The sequence below is a fragment of the Littorina saxatilis genome, linkage group LG15, assembly GCF_037325665.1.
Source record: "Littorina saxatilis isolate snail1 linkage group LG15, US_GU_Lsax_2.0, whole genome shotgun sequence".
Classification (NCBI taxonomy): domain Eukaryota; kingdom Metazoa; phylum Mollusca; class Gastropoda; order Littorinimorpha; family Littorinidae; genus Littorina; species Littorina saxatilis.
The window spans coordinates 6,490,012-6,508,473 of NC_090259.1; the positions used below are offsets into that span (position 1 = coordinate 6,490,012).

The 18,462-nt window shown below is 46.9% G+C and overlaps 2 protein-coding genes across 2 annotated transcripts in view; both read right to left on the minus strand.

Moving 5' to 3' along the window:
* LOC138948474 (uncharacterized) lies at nucleotides 1–2,598 on the minus strand (the record flags this gene model as incomplete). Its single annotated transcript, XM_070320028.1, has 1 exon — nucleotides 1–2,598. A coding segment is annotated over one exon (2,598 nt), but the record flags the coding sequence as incomplete, so codon positions are not given.
* A 365-nt stretch (nucleotides 2,599–2,963) lies between these two features.
* The window catches only part of LOC138948360 (uncharacterized), a 139,897-nt gene continuing 124,398 nt past the window's right edge, over nucleotides 2,964–18,462 (minus strand). The window contains exons 32-39 of the mRNA XM_070319892.1: nucleotides 17,450–17,530; nucleotides 15,660–15,773; nucleotides 13,349–13,477; nucleotides 10,867–10,902; nucleotides 6,452–6,550; nucleotides 5,050–5,074; nucleotides 4,466–4,542; nucleotides 2,964–3,418 (exon numbers count right to left, since the gene is read on the minus strand). Of these exons, the coding sequence (XP_070175993.1) occupies nucleotides 3,060–3,418; nucleotides 4,466–4,542; nucleotides 5,050–5,074; nucleotides 6,452–6,550; nucleotides 10,867–10,902; nucleotides 13,349–13,477; nucleotides 15,660–15,773; nucleotides 17,450–17,530 (920 nt within the window). The 3' untranslated portion in view covers nucleotides 2,964–3,059. The remainder of the gene's footprint in view (nucleotides 3,419–4,465; nucleotides 4,543–5,049; nucleotides 5,075–6,451; nucleotides 6,551–10,866; nucleotides 10,903–13,348; nucleotides 13,478–15,659; nucleotides 15,774–17,449; nucleotides 17,531–18,462) is intronic.

Sequence of the window (18,462 nt, forward strand, 5' to 3'; positions counted from 1 at the left end):
TTATGAGGGAAATTTTGCCCAAAGGCCTCTTTTGATTTGTTGTGGGTGTGTAGGGGCGGTGGTGTGGCTGTGTAGGGGCGGTGTTGTGGCTGTGTAGGGGCGGTGTTGTGGCTGACTGTGTAGGGGCGGTGTTGTGGCTGTGTAGGGGCGGTGTTGTGGCTGTATGGGGGCGGTGTTGTGGCTGTGTTCTTGCTGTGTAGGGGCGGTGTTGTGGCTGTGTATGGGCGGTGTTGTGGCTGTGTAGGGGCGGTGTTGTGGCTGTGTAGGGGCGGTGTTGTGGCTGTGTAGGGGCGGTGTTGTGGCTGTGTAGGGGCGGTGTTGTGGCTGTGTAGGGGCGGTGTTGTGGCTGTGTAGGGGCGGTGTTGTGGCTGTGTAGGGGCGGTGGTGTGGCTGTGTAGGGGCGGTGTTGTGGCTGTGTAGGGGCGGTGTTGTGGCTGTGTAGGGGCGGTGTTGTGGCTGTGTAGGGGCGGTGTTGTGGCTGTGTAGGGGCGGTGTTGTGGCTGTGTAGGGGCGGTGTTGTGGCTGTGTAGGGGCGGTGTTGTGGCTGTGTAGGGGCGGTGGTGTGGCTGTGTAGGGGCGGTGGTGTGGCTGTGTAGGGGCGGTGTTGTGGCTGTGTAGGGGCGGTGTTGTGGCTGTGTAGGGGCGGTGTTGTGGCTGTGTAGGGGCGGTGTTGTGGGTGTGTAGGGGCGGTGTTGTGGCTGTGTAGGGGCGGTGTTGGGGCTGTGTAGGGGCGGTGTTGTGGCTGTGTAGGGGCGGTGTTGGGGCTGTGTAGGGGCGGTGTTGTGGCTGTGTAGGGGCTGTGTTGTGGCTGTGTAGGGGCGGTGGTGTGGCTGTGTAGGGGCGGTGTTGTGGCTGTGTAGGGGCGGTGTTGTGGCTGTGTAGGGGCGGTGTTGTGGCTGTGTAGGGGCGGTGTTGTGGCTGTGTAGGGGCGGTGTTGTGGCTGTGTAGGGGCGGTGTTGTGGCTGTGTAGGGGCGGTGTTGTGGCTGTGTAGGGGCGGTGTTGTGGCTGTGTAGGGGCGGTGGTGTGGCTGTGTAGGGGCGGTGTTGTGGCTGTGTAGGGGCGGTGTTGTGGCTGTGTAGGGGCGGTGTTGTGGCTGTGTAGGGGCGGTGTTGTGGCTGTGTAGGGGCGGTGTTGTGGGTGTGTAGGGGCGGTGTTGTGGCTGTGTAGGGGCGGTGTTGTGGCTGTGTAGGGGCGGTGTTGGGGCTGTGTAGGGGCGGTGTTGTGGCTGTGTAGGGGCTGTGGTGTGGCTGTGTAGGGGCGGTGTTGTGGCTGCGTAGGGGCGGTGTTGTGGCTGTGTAGGGGCGGTGTTGTGGCTGCGTAGGGGCTGTGGTGTGGCTGTGTAGGGGCGGTGTTGTGGCTGTGTAGGGGCGGTGTTGTGGCTGTGTAGGGGCGGTGTTGTGGCTGTGTAGGGGCGGTGTTGTGGCTGTGTAGGGGCGGTGTTGTGGCTGTGTAGGGGCGGTGGTGTGGCTGTGTAGGGGCGGTGTTGTGGCTGACTGTGTAGGGGCGGTGTTGTGGCTGTGTAGGGGCGGTGTTGTGGCTGTATAGGGGCGGTGTTGTGGCTGTGTATGGGCGGTGTTGTGGCTGTGTAGGGGCGGTGTTGTGGCTGTGTAGGGGCGGTGTTGTGGCTGCGTAGGGGCGGTGTTGTGGCTGTGTAGGGGCGGTGTAGTGGCTGTGTAGGGGCGGTGTTGTGGCTGTGTAGGGGCGGTGTAGTGGCTGTGTAGGGGCGGTGTTGTGGCTGCGTAGGGGCGGTGTTGTGGCTGTGTAGGGGCGGTGTAGTGGCTGTGTAGGGGCGGTGTTGTGGCTGTGTAGTGGCTGTGTAGGGGCGGTGTTGTGGCTGTGTAGGGGCGGTGTTGTGGCTGTGTAGGGGCGGTGGTGTGGCTGTGTAGAGGCGGTGTTGTGGCTGTGTAGTGGCTGTGTAGGGGCGGTGTTGTGGCTGTGTAGTGGTGGTGTTGTGGCTGTGTAGGGGCGGTGTTGTGGCTGTGTAGGGGCGGTGTTGTGGCTGTGTAGGGGCGGTGTTGTGGCTGCGTAGGGGCGGTGTTGTGGCTGTGTAGGGGCGGTGTAGCGGCTGTGTAGGGGCGGTGTTGTGGCTGTGTAGGGGCGGTGTTGTGGCTGCGTAGGGGCGGTGTTGTGGCTGTGTAGGGGCGGTGTAGTGGCTGTGTAGGGGCGGTGTTGTGGCTGCGTAGGCGCGGTGTTGGGGCTGTGTAGGGGCGGTGTTGTGGCTGTGTAGGGGCGGTGTTGGGGCTGTGTAGGGGCGGTGTTGTGGCTGTGTAGGGGCGGTGTTGTGGCTGTGTAGGGGCGGTAGTGTGGCTGTGTGGGGGCGGTGGTGTGGCTGTGTAGGGGCGGTGTTGTGGCTGTGTAGGGGTGGTGGTGTGGCTGTGTAGGGGCGGTGTTGTGGCTGTGTAGGGGCGGTGGTGTGGCTGTGTAGGGGCGGTGGTGTGGCTGTGTAGGGGCGGTGGTGTGGCTGTGTAGGGGCGGTGGTGTGGCTGTGTAGGGGCGGTGTTGTGGCTGTGTAGGGGCGGTGTTGTGGCTGTGTGGTGGTGGTGGTGTGGCTGTGTAGGGGCGGTGTTGTGGCTGTGTAGGGGCGGTGGTGTGGCTGTGTAGGGGCGGTGGTGTGGCTGTGTAGGGGCGGTGGTGTGGCTGTGTAGGGGCGGTGGTGTGGCTGTGTAGGGGCGGTGGCGTGGCTGTGTAGGGGCGGTGGTGTGGCTGTGTAGGGGCGGTGGTGTGGCTGTGTAGGGGCGGTGGTGTGGCTGTGTAGGGGCGGTGGTGTGGCTGTGTAGGGGCGGTGTTGTGGCTGTGTAGGGGCGGTGTTGTGGCTGTGTGGTGGTGGTGGTGTGGCTGTGTAGGGGCGGTGTTGTGGCTGTGTAGGGGCGGTGGTGTGGCTGTGTAGGGGCGGTGGTGTGGCTGTGTAGCGGGCGGTGGTGTGGCTGTGTAGGGGCGGTGGTGAGGCTGTGTAGGGGCGGTGGTGTGGCTGTGTAGGGGCGGTGGTGTGGCTGTGTAGGGGCGGTGGTGTGGCTGTGTAGGGGTGGTGCTGTGGCTGTGTAAGGGCTGGACTTCGGGCTCACCCAAACATCGCTTTAAACATTCCCGCAGACTCTTTAGGGGCGTTGTTTTGGCTGTCTGGGGCCAGACTTGGGATTCTCTCAGACTCTGGAAGGGCAGTGTTTTGGATGTCTGGGGTCATACTTGGGATTCCCTCAGACTCTGGAAGGGCAGTGTTTTGGATGTCTGGGGTCATATTTGGGATTCCCTCAGACTCGAGAGGGGTGGTGTTTTGGATGTCTGGGGCCAGACTTGGGATTCCTTCAGACTGTGGAGGGGCGGTGTTGGGGTTGTCACCCAGAATTGGGATTCCCTCAGACACGACGGAGCCTTGTACTCCCGCAGTGTTGGCGGGGTCCATGTCTGACGGCGCGGCCCCTGTCACACACACAGCAAATCAGTCATTGGACACGACGATACGACTTCAGTCTGAATGTGACTGACAGTGTGACTGACAGTGTGACTGACTGACGGTGTGACTGACTGATGGTGTGACTGACTGATGGTGTGACTGACTGATGGTGTGACTGACTGATGGTGTGACTGACTGATGGTGTGACTGACTGATGGTGTGACTGACGGTGTGACTGACTGACGGTGTGACTGACTGATGGTGTGACTGACTGATGGTGTGACTGACTGACGGTGTGACTGACTGACGGTGTGACTGACTGATGGTGTGACTGACTGATGGTGTGACTGACTGATGGTGTGACTGACTGATGGTGTGACTGACTGACGGTGTGACTGACTGACGGTGTGACTGACTGATGGTGTGACTGACTGATGGTGTGACTGACTGATGGTGTGACTGACTGACGGTGTGACTGACTGATGGTGTGACTGACTGATGGTGTGACTGACTGACGGTGTGACTGACTGATGGTGTGACTGACTGATGGTGTGACTGACAGTGTCTGACTGACGGTGTGTCTGACTGACGGTGTGACTGACTGATGGTGTGACTGACAGTGTCTGACTGACGGTGTGACTGACTGATGGTGTGACTGACTGATGGTGTGACTGAAAGAATGACTTGACTGTGTGACTGACTGACAGTGTGACAAACAGTATAACTGACAGTGTGAATAAAAGTGTGGCTAAAAGTATGACTAACGGTGTGACTGACTGACGGTGTGACTGACTGATGGTGTGACTGACTAACGGTGTGATTGACTGACGGTGTGAGTGACTGACGGTGTGAGTGACTGACGGTGAGACTGACTGACGGTGTGAGATACTGACGGTGTGAGTGACTGACGGTGTGAGTGACTGACTAACGGTGTGACTGACGGCGTGAGTGATTGACGGTGAGACTGACTGACGGTGTGACTGACTGACGGTGTGACTGACTGATAGTGTGAATGACGGTGTGAGTGACTGACAGTGTGAGTGACTAACGGTGTGACTGACGGCGTGACTGACCTGTACCCCCATGCTTGATGGCCAACGACTCGTCCACCTCACAGGCAAGGTTTTGGATGTTTTGCATCCTAGCGGCTCTGCAAGGACACGGAAACCTTCCTCAAAGCAGAACAGTATACCGAGAATACCAATCACTTGGCTTGTCAACGAAACAAAGAACACAATTCAGCTCCGATCTGCCTTAGTCTCCCCTGGATACTGTCCCCTGGTGCCCGTGGGTCTCCCTTCTGGTCAACTCGAGTCTCCCACCTGACTAATCGAGTCTCCTAGAAATATCATCCATCTAATATAGACTATTTACGAAGTAAGGGACAGCCAAAGAGCGTCTTCTTTGTGCCATTACTGACAGATACCAGTTATAAACTGCAGACGTAGTCACAAACTGGGTCCAGGATAACGATATTGACTGACGGGCCGTTCAAACATAATAACCAACCAACCAAGAAAAAGTACCCACAACTGTCCTCGAAAAGGACCCAGAACCTCTTGGGTTAGGTGACCCAAACAACCAACCAATCAACTAAGCAAGTCGGCAACCTGCCACCCAGTCGACCAACCAACGAATGATTACACCGTATGCTCACCCTTTTCTCCGAAGGTCTGTCGCCGCTGAAAAATGGGGTAAAATACAAACATTAATGTTGTTAAATGCCATTGCTAATGTGGTCAATCAGGTTAGTATTGTTGTTTTAGTGAAAAGATGTCATCGTGATGTAAACCTCCTGTGAGGCGGAATGAGCCTTTAAATTAAGTACCCTATACACTAGCTTGTGATCTCAAATGAAACAAACATTGGCATCCTAACTTGATGAGGTCTGATTTGTTTTCTTGATAGCTCAGTGGATATGTTCAATTGTGATAAATCTTCTGCAACAAACTCTTACATGCTGTGAACTTGAAATTTGACAAAAACAAACCAAACTGAGGTTTTTTCCCAGGATCATCCAAACCTACCAGTGTTTAAAATTTGGAAGCTTTAGCTTGAAAATCAGATGAGAAATGTCAACGGCCTAACACCGCTCATTTCTAAAACCTCCCGATTGTTCAGGTTGCTCAAAAATACGGTCGTCACAGTGCGGCCCTTACTGCTTTGAACAGACTGGTATGACGTCATCAAATATATTTATCTAAAAATGTAGAGACAAAAACACCGAATGGGAATACGATCTTCATCTCAAGTTTCATGAATATCTGTGCATTAGTTTTGAGGGCCCCAAAGGGTTTAAAATCGTGATCGTGATTGGCGTTTTTTGACCTTTCTGTGACCGTGATTGCCGAAATTTCCATTTCTGTGATCGTGATGGGACTTTGCCCGTGATCCGTGATGACAAAAAAATCAAATCTCGTGATCGTGATCGTCATTTGTTTTCGTGATCGTGATGGGCATTATTGCAAAGCATTTTATTTTCAACGTACATTTTTCACAGCTGTATCACTTTATGATCCTCTATTCGTCAAGGTGTTTGTGATCGTGAAAACAAAAATCAAGGTAACTGTGATCGTGAAAGCTAAAATTTCCCTTCCCGTGATCGTGATGATACCCCCCCTTTGAGGCCCTCAGTTTTCTGGGGAAAGCTGTTCTTTCCACACAAACACATACATAGATAATTTAAAAAGGTCGAGGTTTGAACGATATAAAAATAAGCAAGTCACCTACTATCAGTCCAGGTAGGTCTAATTGGTAAAATGGCAATAGTGTTAAGTGTCTGCAGGCTCTGTGTATATGTGAGTGTGAATTTGTATGTGTGTGTTTGCGTGCGTGACTTTGTTTCTGTGTGTGTGCGTGTAGTTGTGTGTGTGTGTGTGTGTGCGTGTGTGTGTGTGTGTGTGTGTGTGTTAGAGTGTGTGTGAATGTGTATGTTTGTGTGTGTGTGCGTGCGTGTGTGTGCGCGCATTTGTTTGTTTGTACGTGTGTGTGTGTGAAGCAACCGCGACGAGTGCCCACAAGTGACCAATGGAAGCGTGCATGTGGATAAAACGAGAAACCTGAAGTTTTGTTTTGGTGGCGCTTGAAGCCCACGAAGCCGATAGCTAGAGCTATGATACAAGCTGCTAACCCCAGGCCACTAACAACCGCGAGGGAAGCTGAAACATAGGGTTACGCACATCGTGTCAGTTTTAAACACAGGGACACGCATATCATGTCTGTTTCGAACACAGGGACACGCAAATCATGTCTGTTACAAACACAGGGACACGCAAATCATGTCTGCAACAAACACAGGGACAGGCAGATCATGTCTTTTTTTTCATTACAGGGACACGCACATCATGTTTGTTTTAAACACAGGGACACGTACATCATGTTTGTTTTAAACACAGGGACACGCACATCATGTTTGTTTTAAACACAGGGACACGTACATCATGTTTGTTTTAAACACAGCGACACGTACATCATGTTTGTTTTAAACACAGGGACACGCACATCATGTTTGTTTTAAACACAGGGACACGCACATCATGTTTGTTTTAAACACAGGGACACGCACATCATGTTTGTTTTAAACACAGGGACACGCACATCATGTTTGTTTTAAACACAGGGACGCACATCATATCTCCTGAAAAATCGCCCCCCAAAAATAAATTTTGGGGATGACATAAGACGATTGATTTACATTTTTGTGTGTGATATTATGTCTTGCGTGAATGTGAATGGTCAGTACTCCAAGTGGTTCAGTGTAGAGCGTGGTACCAGGCAGAGGGATCCCCTGTCGCCATACTTGTACCTTCTGTGTGCAGAGATTTTGTCTATTATGATTCGTCAGAATGGAAATATACATGGAATCAAGGTTGATAGAGAGATTCTCCTATCTCAGTTTGCGGATGACACAACCTTCTTTCAAAATGGTACCAAAGAATCTTACTGTGCCTGCATTAAAGTGTTAACACATTTTGCATTATTATCTGGACTTGCGATAAATTATGATAAATCTTCTGTTGTGTGGATAGGGTCCTATAAAAAATCAAATGTCAACTTTATGCCAGAATCAAATTTGACGTGGAACCCAACTGTATTCAGAGTGCTCGGCATACCTTTTTCTGTGAACTTGGAGGAAATAGTGAACATTAATTATGAAAACAAGCTCCAAGAAATTCGGAGGTGTTTAAATGTGTGGTCAAAGAGGAATCTTACACAATTCGGTAAAGTAACAGTTATAAAGACATGTTGGTCTTGCAGAAGAGATGCTCAACGAAAGTCGTCACTGTGAACTGTTCACCTCGTTGTTATGTCATTGCTCGACACGTCTTGATTACTGTCCAAATAGTGTCAAAGTCATGGGATGGAACATTTATGATCAGACATGGGCCTAGTTCTGTCTTGAGAAGATCAGACTTTGAGACTTTTTTCTTGAATCTACTCCCCCTCGAACTTGTTCTCCATCTTGCTGCTGTTGTAGAGAAGATGTCCAGGCCAAGTCAGCAACTGCACACAAGGGTACCTTGTCATCATACCGCGGTGTTTCAACGTTTCTAGGAAAATGTCGTTCTGTGTTTTTGTTTATTCTTCCTGCTGGCTTCTTTTACGACAGTGAAGCTTGGTGGCATAACGAAAACTCGAAGATGCAGGCGGAATGTCCAAATTGATCTGGCATTCACAGGGAAACTTGCGCAGAAAGTAGCCATGCCACTTAGAGTGTCTTCATTAATGTCCATGTTGTCTTTGGCAAATGGAATGTATCCCTTTTGTGTTCCTTAGGAGACATTCCTGGGAATCACTTCTTCCCCATGATCCTGATACCAGTTGAAGATGTCATTTGCAATGGCAGTATCCAGTCGCAGAATAGTGTCATATGAGGCTCAATCTCCTGCACCATGAAGCATCGTCAATGTTGAGTCAGTACGAGTTGCTGGTACAATCATTAGTGGTTTCTTGACATCAAGAAGCTGTACAAATGTCACTTTGTCTCCAAGAAAGTTGGTGACTTTTCCCGTTACTCTGCTGCTTCTGTAGGGGCCTGCGCTTGTACCACACTCGCTTACAATGGTATTGCTGCAGTGGTTCCAAATTGCTTGGATGGAACACACGTAAACTTCAGAGAATTACTAACAGGCCCAGCCTCACTCTCGGGTGAAATATGTGTTCCCTGATCTGCTGGTATTTCCTCAACAGGAGTTTGTTGACGTTTACGCAGTCTTGCAAGAGTTGTTTTTACTTGTGAAGGATGAATAGCCCAAGTTATGCCAGGTGATTTGACTTTAGTGATTTAGAACATTGTTTTTTTCCCTGATTTTCCCTATTCATTTGAGATATGTTTGGTCATTATGCTTGTGTCTCTCTATAATGCTGTCAGTATCGTTGCAATGTGAATTTGCTTTCCGCAAATCCTGCCAAAATAAGTATGCAGAGTTTAATGACAATCCCAGAAGCAGTCCCACGACTTGTAGATGGTTGCTTCATTTCAGCACAACAGGAGTCTGAAAACAAACTGCTAGGAAAGGGTTCACAATACAGCAAAAAAAAACACAATATGTAGTACAAAATGTAAAATATTGCCTTTTCCGTTTATCCTACAAAGATAAAACCTTTTTCAACGCCTTTGTCACACTCATTAACACAGGAACAGGCGTAAAGTGTGTCCACAAACACCCAACTATTAGCGGAAATATGTAAACATCCCCATTTCCGCCATTTTGTATTGAATATAGCGGCCAAAATATTAGTGGAGCAAGATGACATTCCTGCTGTAGATGTTCACTGACATCTGTTAGAAGCATCCAGATGGGATGTCAGTATTTCACAAGCAGCGTTGACCAAGTTCACTTACACTATGTCTGACTGAAGCTATCTGACAATGGGGGCTGTTTTCTCGTTGCCACAGCTGCCGAATTTCCTGTTGTCCTTATTGTCGCACGCAACTCTAAAATAAGGTGCTCGTGCATAACGCCCAGGACAACGTTCCTCACACGTACACCACTGGTGGTGATTTATTGCTCCACCCTATCCGTTGCAAGGGAAGCGGTATAGTCAATTTTTCTTCTAGATGAAGAAGAATTCACTAAAACTCGATGTTCCTTTTCGTTTATAGCACTAGCAGACGACGCTTTCGAATCGTACTTTTCTGTCAACCTTCTGTTGATCCTGCACTTGATCCGAATTTGTGACAAACTGAAGTTCCCAGAAAGATATCAAAGTAAAAACGCAGCCGTAGTTATTTCACATCGGCTTTGGTCAGTTTTGGCGGAGATAAAGAATACTGCAATCTGGGAAGGCCAAATAGAACCGAAACTAGATCGAGCAGAAACGAAGTTTAATATCCGCGATTCGATTGGTCAACAGGGAAAACTCTTCATTCAGAATCTTCCGGAATCTTCATCGGTTCTCTTCGGCTCATTGGAATGTCTCCAAGTTGCTGTTACAATTGGCGGGAAATCAGTAAACGAAATTGTCCGTTGCCCGCGTCAACAACTATTCTTCTCAAAGAAAAGACAACTCCTTCTAGTCATACAAACGTGAACACCGTTGACGATATTTTTTTTAACTCACAGTAATCTCTCAAACATACGCATGTTTTGGGAGCTGGTTTGTGTCTTTTCAATACCTAATTGCATACACATACATTGTTCATTTAGACCTTTATGATTAACTCTGATCTATACATATAAATAAAAGAGAGTGTCTGTCTGTGTGTGTGTGTGTGTGTGTGTGTGTGTGTGTGTGTGTGTGTGTGTGTGTGTGTGTGTGTGTGTGTCTGTCTGTCTGTGATCGCCAAAGCTCCGAGAAGGGAGGGGGCAGGAACAAGATATTGTGCATGCACACTCCCTAGGGGCCGCAGATGTGCACCTGGGTTTTAGTTTCTTGATTCAGTATTTCCTTTCTCAGATTATGGACCTCCCCTTTATTGAATACAGCCTATATATATAGTGTTCACCTGTAGCAAGCACACTATGTCAGGCATATTAGAGACTCTGTATGGCTCCTGTGAGGAGAAAAAATGAAGAAGGACAAATCAACCGGACAGTTCCAGAAATGTCTAGAAGCTAAGGGAGGTAACTCTTGCTTTGTTATCCATGGACAGGAGGTAACTCTTATGGTGTAGCATGATCAGTTGAACCTGCTGGTCAATTATCTGGAATTTTTGTAAGAAAGGGAGGTAACTCATTCCATAAAAATCATGCAAGTAGGAATTTAATATATTGACACTCTCAGTGGCCAGCACTTGCCTTTCAATGCCTTTGAGGCCACCCCGGGAGAAGCCGGGCCCTAAATGCTAGTATAGAATAAAATACAGCAGAGTAACCAGAAGAGGTTCAAAGTGAAGAATCAGAAAGAAAACGAAAATGAGCAGGGAACAAAAACAATCACTTTTTTCACTGTGGTGTCTCCCCTTGTTCTGCGATCCACCAATCAATCGAATGCAAACAATATTACAATCTACGATCTAATGTATACTTACTTGAACCTGCACTTTTGGAGCTGCCGGTTATTGACTCTGAAACATACAATGATTGATTGTTGGATAAGATGCAACGGATTACTGATGATTGATTGTTGATGAATACATTTCTCAAATTGTTGGTTATTGTTAGTGCTGTTTACATGATCGACTTAAACCAACTGCATGTCCAATTTTTGTCATCTTTAAGTCTCATGAATTGCCGAGGCCAAGTCGGCGAGAAGTTGACCATGTGTTGGTCTGCGTGTGTGCTCACCATTGGCGAGCTTTGCATTTTAACAAACTTTACTCTGACAAAAAAGTTCGAAAGCGTGTTGAAAGTTGGTTCAAAATCAGATAACAATTGGATTTTGATAACTAATTTCATAAAAGAAACGCGATTAAGATTGTTGCACTGGAAAATTCTTCATAATTCATACCCCACAAATATTTTTTTATATAAAAATAATGGGTATTTCGCCTAGTGTGGATAGTACATCTTGTGTTGGTGAAATAGATTATATGGAACATTTTTTTTATTCCTGTAAAATAATTCAAAGTATTTGTAAATATATTGAAGATAAGGTTTTTGTAGAGTATAACGTAAATATAAATATAAATGTATAGGATTGTTTGTTTGGTATAATAGTTCTGAATATTTACATGCAGTGGTTGAGTATGTTAAAGGCACAGTAAGCCTCCCGTAAACCATCACAGATACTGTCAGGCTTTTACACACAGTACAAACACCCTTTCATTTAAACACTCACCACCTGAGAACATCCTAGGTGCCCTACATAAAGAGCGAGCAATTTTCAAAGAATTTATTTTTGCGTGGTTTATCTTACCCCTGAGCCATCGTGAACCCGTGTGATCCAGTTTCCTTTTTTTCACAATGCAGTCGTCAGTTTGTGATTTTCAATGCGACTCGCTGTAAGCTTATCTGCAATATCACGTTATTATGTACCTCTCAATCTAAACGCACCAAACGGCTGTGATTCACACGAACTCTAGCGATGGCTTTTGACTGTTGAGAGGAACTGGCGATAGGCATTACCGTCGTCTGCTACGAGAACCAGGACCTTGCGTGACCCTGCTTCCGGGCTTTTCTTTTTTCCAACTTTCAAAACTTCGAATTGTACTGATCTTGTCTTGATGAAAAAATAATTCTTTTATGATTTAAGAATGTTTGTGTAACAAGCTGTCAATTTATTATTTAGATTTTAAAAGTTAGGTCTAGCGTCAAAACGCACCGTTCGATTTTGTTATTGGACAATCCGCAAAATTAATTCTTTGAAAATTGCTCGCTCTTTACGTAGGGCACCTAGGATGTTCAAAAGCGGTGAGTGTGTAAATGAAAGGGTGTTTGTACTGTGTGTAAAAGCCTGACAGTATCTGTGATGGTTTACGGGAGGCGTACTGTGCCTTTAATGTTCTATCATTATTGCAAAATGTGTAGGGGGATTTATAAGTATGGAACTTCATTAGACATTAGATACATTTTTGATTATGATTGCGGTTAAGGAATTAAGCATGATGGATAAACATATAGAATTTAGATTAAAATGTAAAGATAGCAAGTATTGTAATTGTACGAACATCTAATGTAAAGGAGGGTGTTCACATGATGACACAATTTTCCTGTTGATTACATTAAAAAACGACCAAAGACGACGGATGTTCCTGCCCTTATTACAAAAATACGCCAAGGACAAAAAAGTACCGGTGGAAGCAGCCTGCATGCAACTGAGGTAAAGGAAGATAAATTAAAAAAAAAAAAAAAATATATTAAGAGCATCGCAGACTTGACATTCACAGCAACTACTGGCTTATTCTTCTTCGCTGCTCGATCTGCCGCAAGTCGTACCTCCCTCTGCCTCTTGCATGATGGGGTTCCAGCAGAGATTACTTTGTAGAGGTAGAGTTGAGAGGAAATATCGCTGTTCGAGACGTTGTATTGATCGAAATAACGTTCTCACGTTTGTAACAAGAAATTGTGCTTATACCTGCGTATAACGAATTCTAGGTCTGAAGATGTTCGTAATGACCAATCAGGAAAAGATTTTCAAAGGTTGAAGGTCATTCTTCCAAATATGAAACATAATTATGCTGCCGACAGTACCCTTTGCCAGGCTAAGTGTTTTGGCCATTAAGCGGATCAACAGACTTTATTTTTTTAACTGTGACATTGTCAAAAAACAGGAATTCCGGCTGAGTACGTTCGCATGCAATAAGTCCGACAAATTCAACGAAAAGTGACTTGTGCTCTAACTTGAAAACATCAATTTTTCACGAAGTTTCCATATTTTTAGCATTCAATCATTTCAAAATCATCACTTTATTGCAAAAAAGAGGATGGCATTAACAAAATAAACATCATGCAGCTACACTAGGATTTTCAAAGTACTAAAATATGCTGAAAACCCAAAACATCATCGTCGTGGTCATCATCATTATCATTATCATCATCATTATCGTCATCGAAGTCATAATGATCACTCACTGCAGGTGAAGGTTTGAGTAACAGTGAAGCCGTCATTACACTGACACACGTCTTTCACGCAGGCTGAGTTGGCCACAGTGCACGCTAACACTTCGCTGCATTCGGAAAACACCTGGCCCTGTTTCGGTTCTAACGTGCAACAGACAACAGTAAATGTAACGGTCAACAAGAAAAGAAAATGCTTATACGACTCTCCTTCGTCATGTCCCACCACAGTGGCAGCCCCCCTCTAAGACCACTCCCCCCCTTCTCCAAAATAAGACGCACTCCCTCCACGTTAGGACCCGATTAAAGACTCCCTCCCTTCTTATCCCCCCCTCCCCCAACACCCCTACTCAATAGAACCCTCTCCCCCTTTTCTGACCCCCATCCTCTGATTAGACCCCCCGCCCTGTCAAGACCCCCCGCCCTGTCAAGACCCCCCACCCTGTCAAGACCCCCCACCCTGTCAAGACCTCCCGCCCTGTCAAGACCCCCCACCCTGTCAAGACCCCCCACCCTGTCAAGACCCCCCGCCCTGTCAAGACCCCCCGCCCTGTCAAGACCTCCCGCCCTGTCAAGACCCCCCGCCCTGTCAAGACCCCCCGCCCTGTCAAGACCCCCCGCCATATCAGGGCGGTGCTGCTTTGACATATAACGTGCGCCACATACAAGACAGAAGTCGCAGCACAGGCTTCATGTCTCACCCAGTCACATTATTCTGACACCGGACCAACCAGTCCTAGCACTAACCACATAATGCCAGACGCCAGGCGGAGCAGCCACTAGATTGCCAATTTTAAAGTCTTAGGTATGACCCGGCCGGGGTTCGAACCCTCGACCTCCCGATCACGGGGCGGACGCCTTACCACTAGGCCAACCGTGCCGGTTAGGTATCACAGTAGTGCCACACATCACAACCACAGTCAGATAGGTATCACAATAGTACCACACATCACAACCAGTCAGATAGGTATCACAGTAGTACCACAACCACAGTCAGATAGGTATCACTGTAGTACCACACACCACAACCACAGTCAGATAGGTATCACAGTAGTACCACACAACACAACCAGTCAGATAGGTACCACAGTAGTATCACACATCACAACCACAGTCAGATAGGTATCACAGTAGTACCACAACCGCAGTCAGATAGGTATCACAGTAGTACCACACATCACAACTACAGTCAGATAGGTATCACAGTAGTACCACACATCACAACCACAGTCAGATAGGTATCACAGTAGTACCACACATCACAACCACAGTCAGAGAGGTATCACAGTGAACCACACAACACAACCACAGTCACTCAGATAGGTACCACAGTAGTACCACACATCACAACCAGTCAGATAGGTACCACAGTAGTACCACACATCACAACCACAGTCAGATAGGTATCACAGTAGTACCACACATCACAACCACTGTCAGATAAGTACCACACATCACTACCACAGTCAGATAAGTATCACAGTAGTACCACACATCACAACCACAGTAAGATAGGTATCACAGTAGTACCACATATCACAACCAGTCAGATAGGTATCACAGTAGTACCACATACCACAGTCAGATAGGTATCACAGTAGTACCACACATCACAACCACAGTCAGATAGGTATCACAGTAGTACCACACATCACAACCACAGTCAGATAGGTATCACAGTAGTACCACACATCACAACCACAGTCAGATAGGTATCACAGTAGTACCACACATCACAACAACAGTCAGAGAGGTATCACAGTGTACCACACAACACAACCACAGTCAGATAGGTACCACAGTAGTACCACACATCACAACCAGTCAGATAGGTACCACAGTAGTACCACACATCACAACCACAGTCAGATAGGTATCACAGTAGTACCACACATCACAACCACAGTCAGATAGGTATCACAGTAGTACCACACATCACAACCACAGTCAGATAGGTACCACAGTAGTACCACACAACACAACCACAGTCAGATAGGTACCACAGTAGTACCACACATCACAACCACAGTCAGATAGGTATCACAGTAGTACCACACATCACAACCACAGTCAGATAGGTATCACAGTAGTACCACACATCACAACCACAGTCAGATAGGTACCACAGTAGTACCACACAACACAACCACAGTCAGATAGGTACCACAGTAGTACCACACATCACAACCACAGTCAGATAGGTATCACAGTAGTACCACACATCACAACCACAGTCAGATAGGTATCACAGTAGTACCACACATCACAACCAGTCAAATAGGTACCACAGTAGTACCACACATCACAACCACAGTAAGATAGGTACCACAGATGGCGCTGCCAGGGGTCAGTTGGTTCTGGCATTCACAGGTTCCATCTTTGCAGAATGCTCCCATGGTGCAGTCCTCAGTTTTGTTGCACGCGCGTCCCAAGCCGAAACCTGGACACACAGTGCGTGTACGTATCACACACACACACACACACACACACACACACACACACACACACACACACACACACACACACACACACACACACACACACACCGATTCAGAATACCCTAGATTTTGGTTGGATAGAAATATGGAAAAATATGTTATACTAGAACAAACTTTTCCAGACCGCTACCATTCAACCTACTAAAGTACTTCAGTGTTTCCTCAAGTCAAATGTCTGCAGGTTAACACAGTGTTAAATGCTATTCCGTTAAGTACAAGGTGACCCCCAAAAAATGCAACTCACAAAAATACTAATCACTTTTACATCTGGTGGCTGAATAATTTCATATTTAAGGGGCATTACTTTGAGCTTTTGCATGTCCCTTCCACAAAATGGCAATATTGTAGATTAAAATATGGTCTGAATTTTGTGGGATTTCAATTTTTTTTTCCACATTTGGGCATGGACTCAACAGAACGAGGTTTGACATTAAGCTGTAGCAATATTTACCTGATTTAAACCCTCAAGACTTTTACCTTTCCGATTATCTGAGTGTCTTAGTGTACCCAAAAACACCCCCTCCACTCCCAAAATTATTGGTGACCCGAAGAAAGCAGTTACAGCTAGGCTCAGGGCAATCCCTAGAGAGGAAATGTTGGTCATTGACAATTTTGGAGGTGTAATTTGAAACACGTTTTCAAGAGAAAGCTTAAGTCGGACCATTTTACCTACAGGCTGGACACTTTTTGGAATGGTAGCAGACAAACTAAACTTCATGTACACCAACTATGAAGATATTCGCCAAACACTAATGACTGAAAAATGACCCTCTTCTTTGTGAAGTTAAATTTACGCATGGACGCGAAATATTCATCACTGACATGAACGCATTCCTCCATGGGAAATGCCCTGATCCTGCCTGTAATTGTTGTATTCAAGTCACTGATAGTGTAATGTTGGTTATGGAATACTAGGTCATTCGAATACTCCAAAGGTAACAATCTGGAGGGCTTAAATTGGGTTAGATTGACAACCGCTCACTTTTAAACCTCGTTCTGTTGGGTCGTTCCCCGAATTTGGAAACTCTTTTGCAAATTGCACAAAAGCCAGATCATTTAATCTACCAAATTGCCACTTAGTGTGAGGGTTATAAATAAGCTGAAGTTAATGTCTCCTTAATATGAAGTTATTCGACCTATAGATGTAGACGTTATTAGCATTTGTGTGGCTTGCATTTTTGGGGGTCACCCTGTAGTCGACCTAAGTAACGTTAGGCATGGCCGGACTAGGGGGGGGGGGGGGTGGGTTACAGGGGTTGCGCAACCCCCCCCTGTCTTAAGCATGTACCTCCCAAACGCTTTTTTTTATTGTGGGGGAGGGGGGGGGGGGTTGCATTTGGATCATCCTGAAATCCGAGGAGAAATCGCACCTCTCACCCCCTCCAAAAAGAATCTACCTTTTTCGTTCAAGGAGAGGCTTCCTTTCCCTCCAGAAACATCAAAAAACGTTCAAGGGGGATTCGCCCCCTTGCAACCCCCACCAAGCGGGCTTCGCCCCCTGGACCCCCACCCCCATCTGTAACCCCCCCCCCCCCCCCCCCTTAGTACTTACCTAGTCCGGCCCTGTTAGGCTAATAGAAAACGTCACGTTGTTTAGCATAGTCAGCACAAGACTTACTGCACTTTTCCGTGAAATCACAGACAAGACCAAATGCGCAGTTGTAATCGTATCGGTTGCAGCGTCCACCAAAACCCATTCCTGAAACAGAAACGTGTTCCAGTTTGACAAGCAAGCGGGTTAGATGTGAACAAGATTCCTGTTGCTCACTGATGTCTTGAAACAGACCATGGGTAACGTGCAGAAGAAAGGTGTGTGACACATTTAGCCTTCCAACCTTACCAAGGGCTGTCGCGCGTCAGATCAGCCAAGGGTAGCACTCTGACGCATGATGCGAGTGCCAGAGTTTCTCACACACAGCGCTGAATGCCGTGTGTTGATCCATTGATTTTCTACGAAACAGGAAAAGCAAATGCTTATATGACTCGCCTTCGTCATGTCCGATTTTTAAACAAGAATAGGAAATGCTTGCTCACGACTCGCCTTCGTTGCCCCCGCCCCTCCCTCAACCATCTTACCCCTTGTAATCAGTACAGTCTGTGTCATTTGATGTCGTCTACTGCGGACTATCGCTAAAGTGAATATAATTATTTTCTACTTTGGCACCACAATGGGACTCACCATGTACAGTGTTTTGGGGACCCAAAGAGCGCGCTGGATATATTGTCCTGGAATATCATTACATTTTGTCAGTATCAATGTGTGTAACTTGCACAAAATCAAACATTGTAACATTCAAACCAAGAGCTATCACGATTTTGATGGGTATACGGTGTAACAAGATATGCTTAACATGACAATGTGCGCCTTTTGTCTTCAAACACTAATATTCCATCCATTTTCAATCGTTTTGGCGCAGCATGAAATAATTCGGATGATTGACACGGGTTGCCGATTAATCGGTACGCTTTGTGAAATCCACAAAAACGGAAAATATTCAAGAACAATCAACAATTTTGTACAACAATGAGTGCAAATGTTGTTGCTATTATCCCGTTCAATCGTTTATATCCAATACTTGTCTTTAAATCTTTCATAGTTTAGGCTAGAAAAAAGACAATTTGTCATGTTTT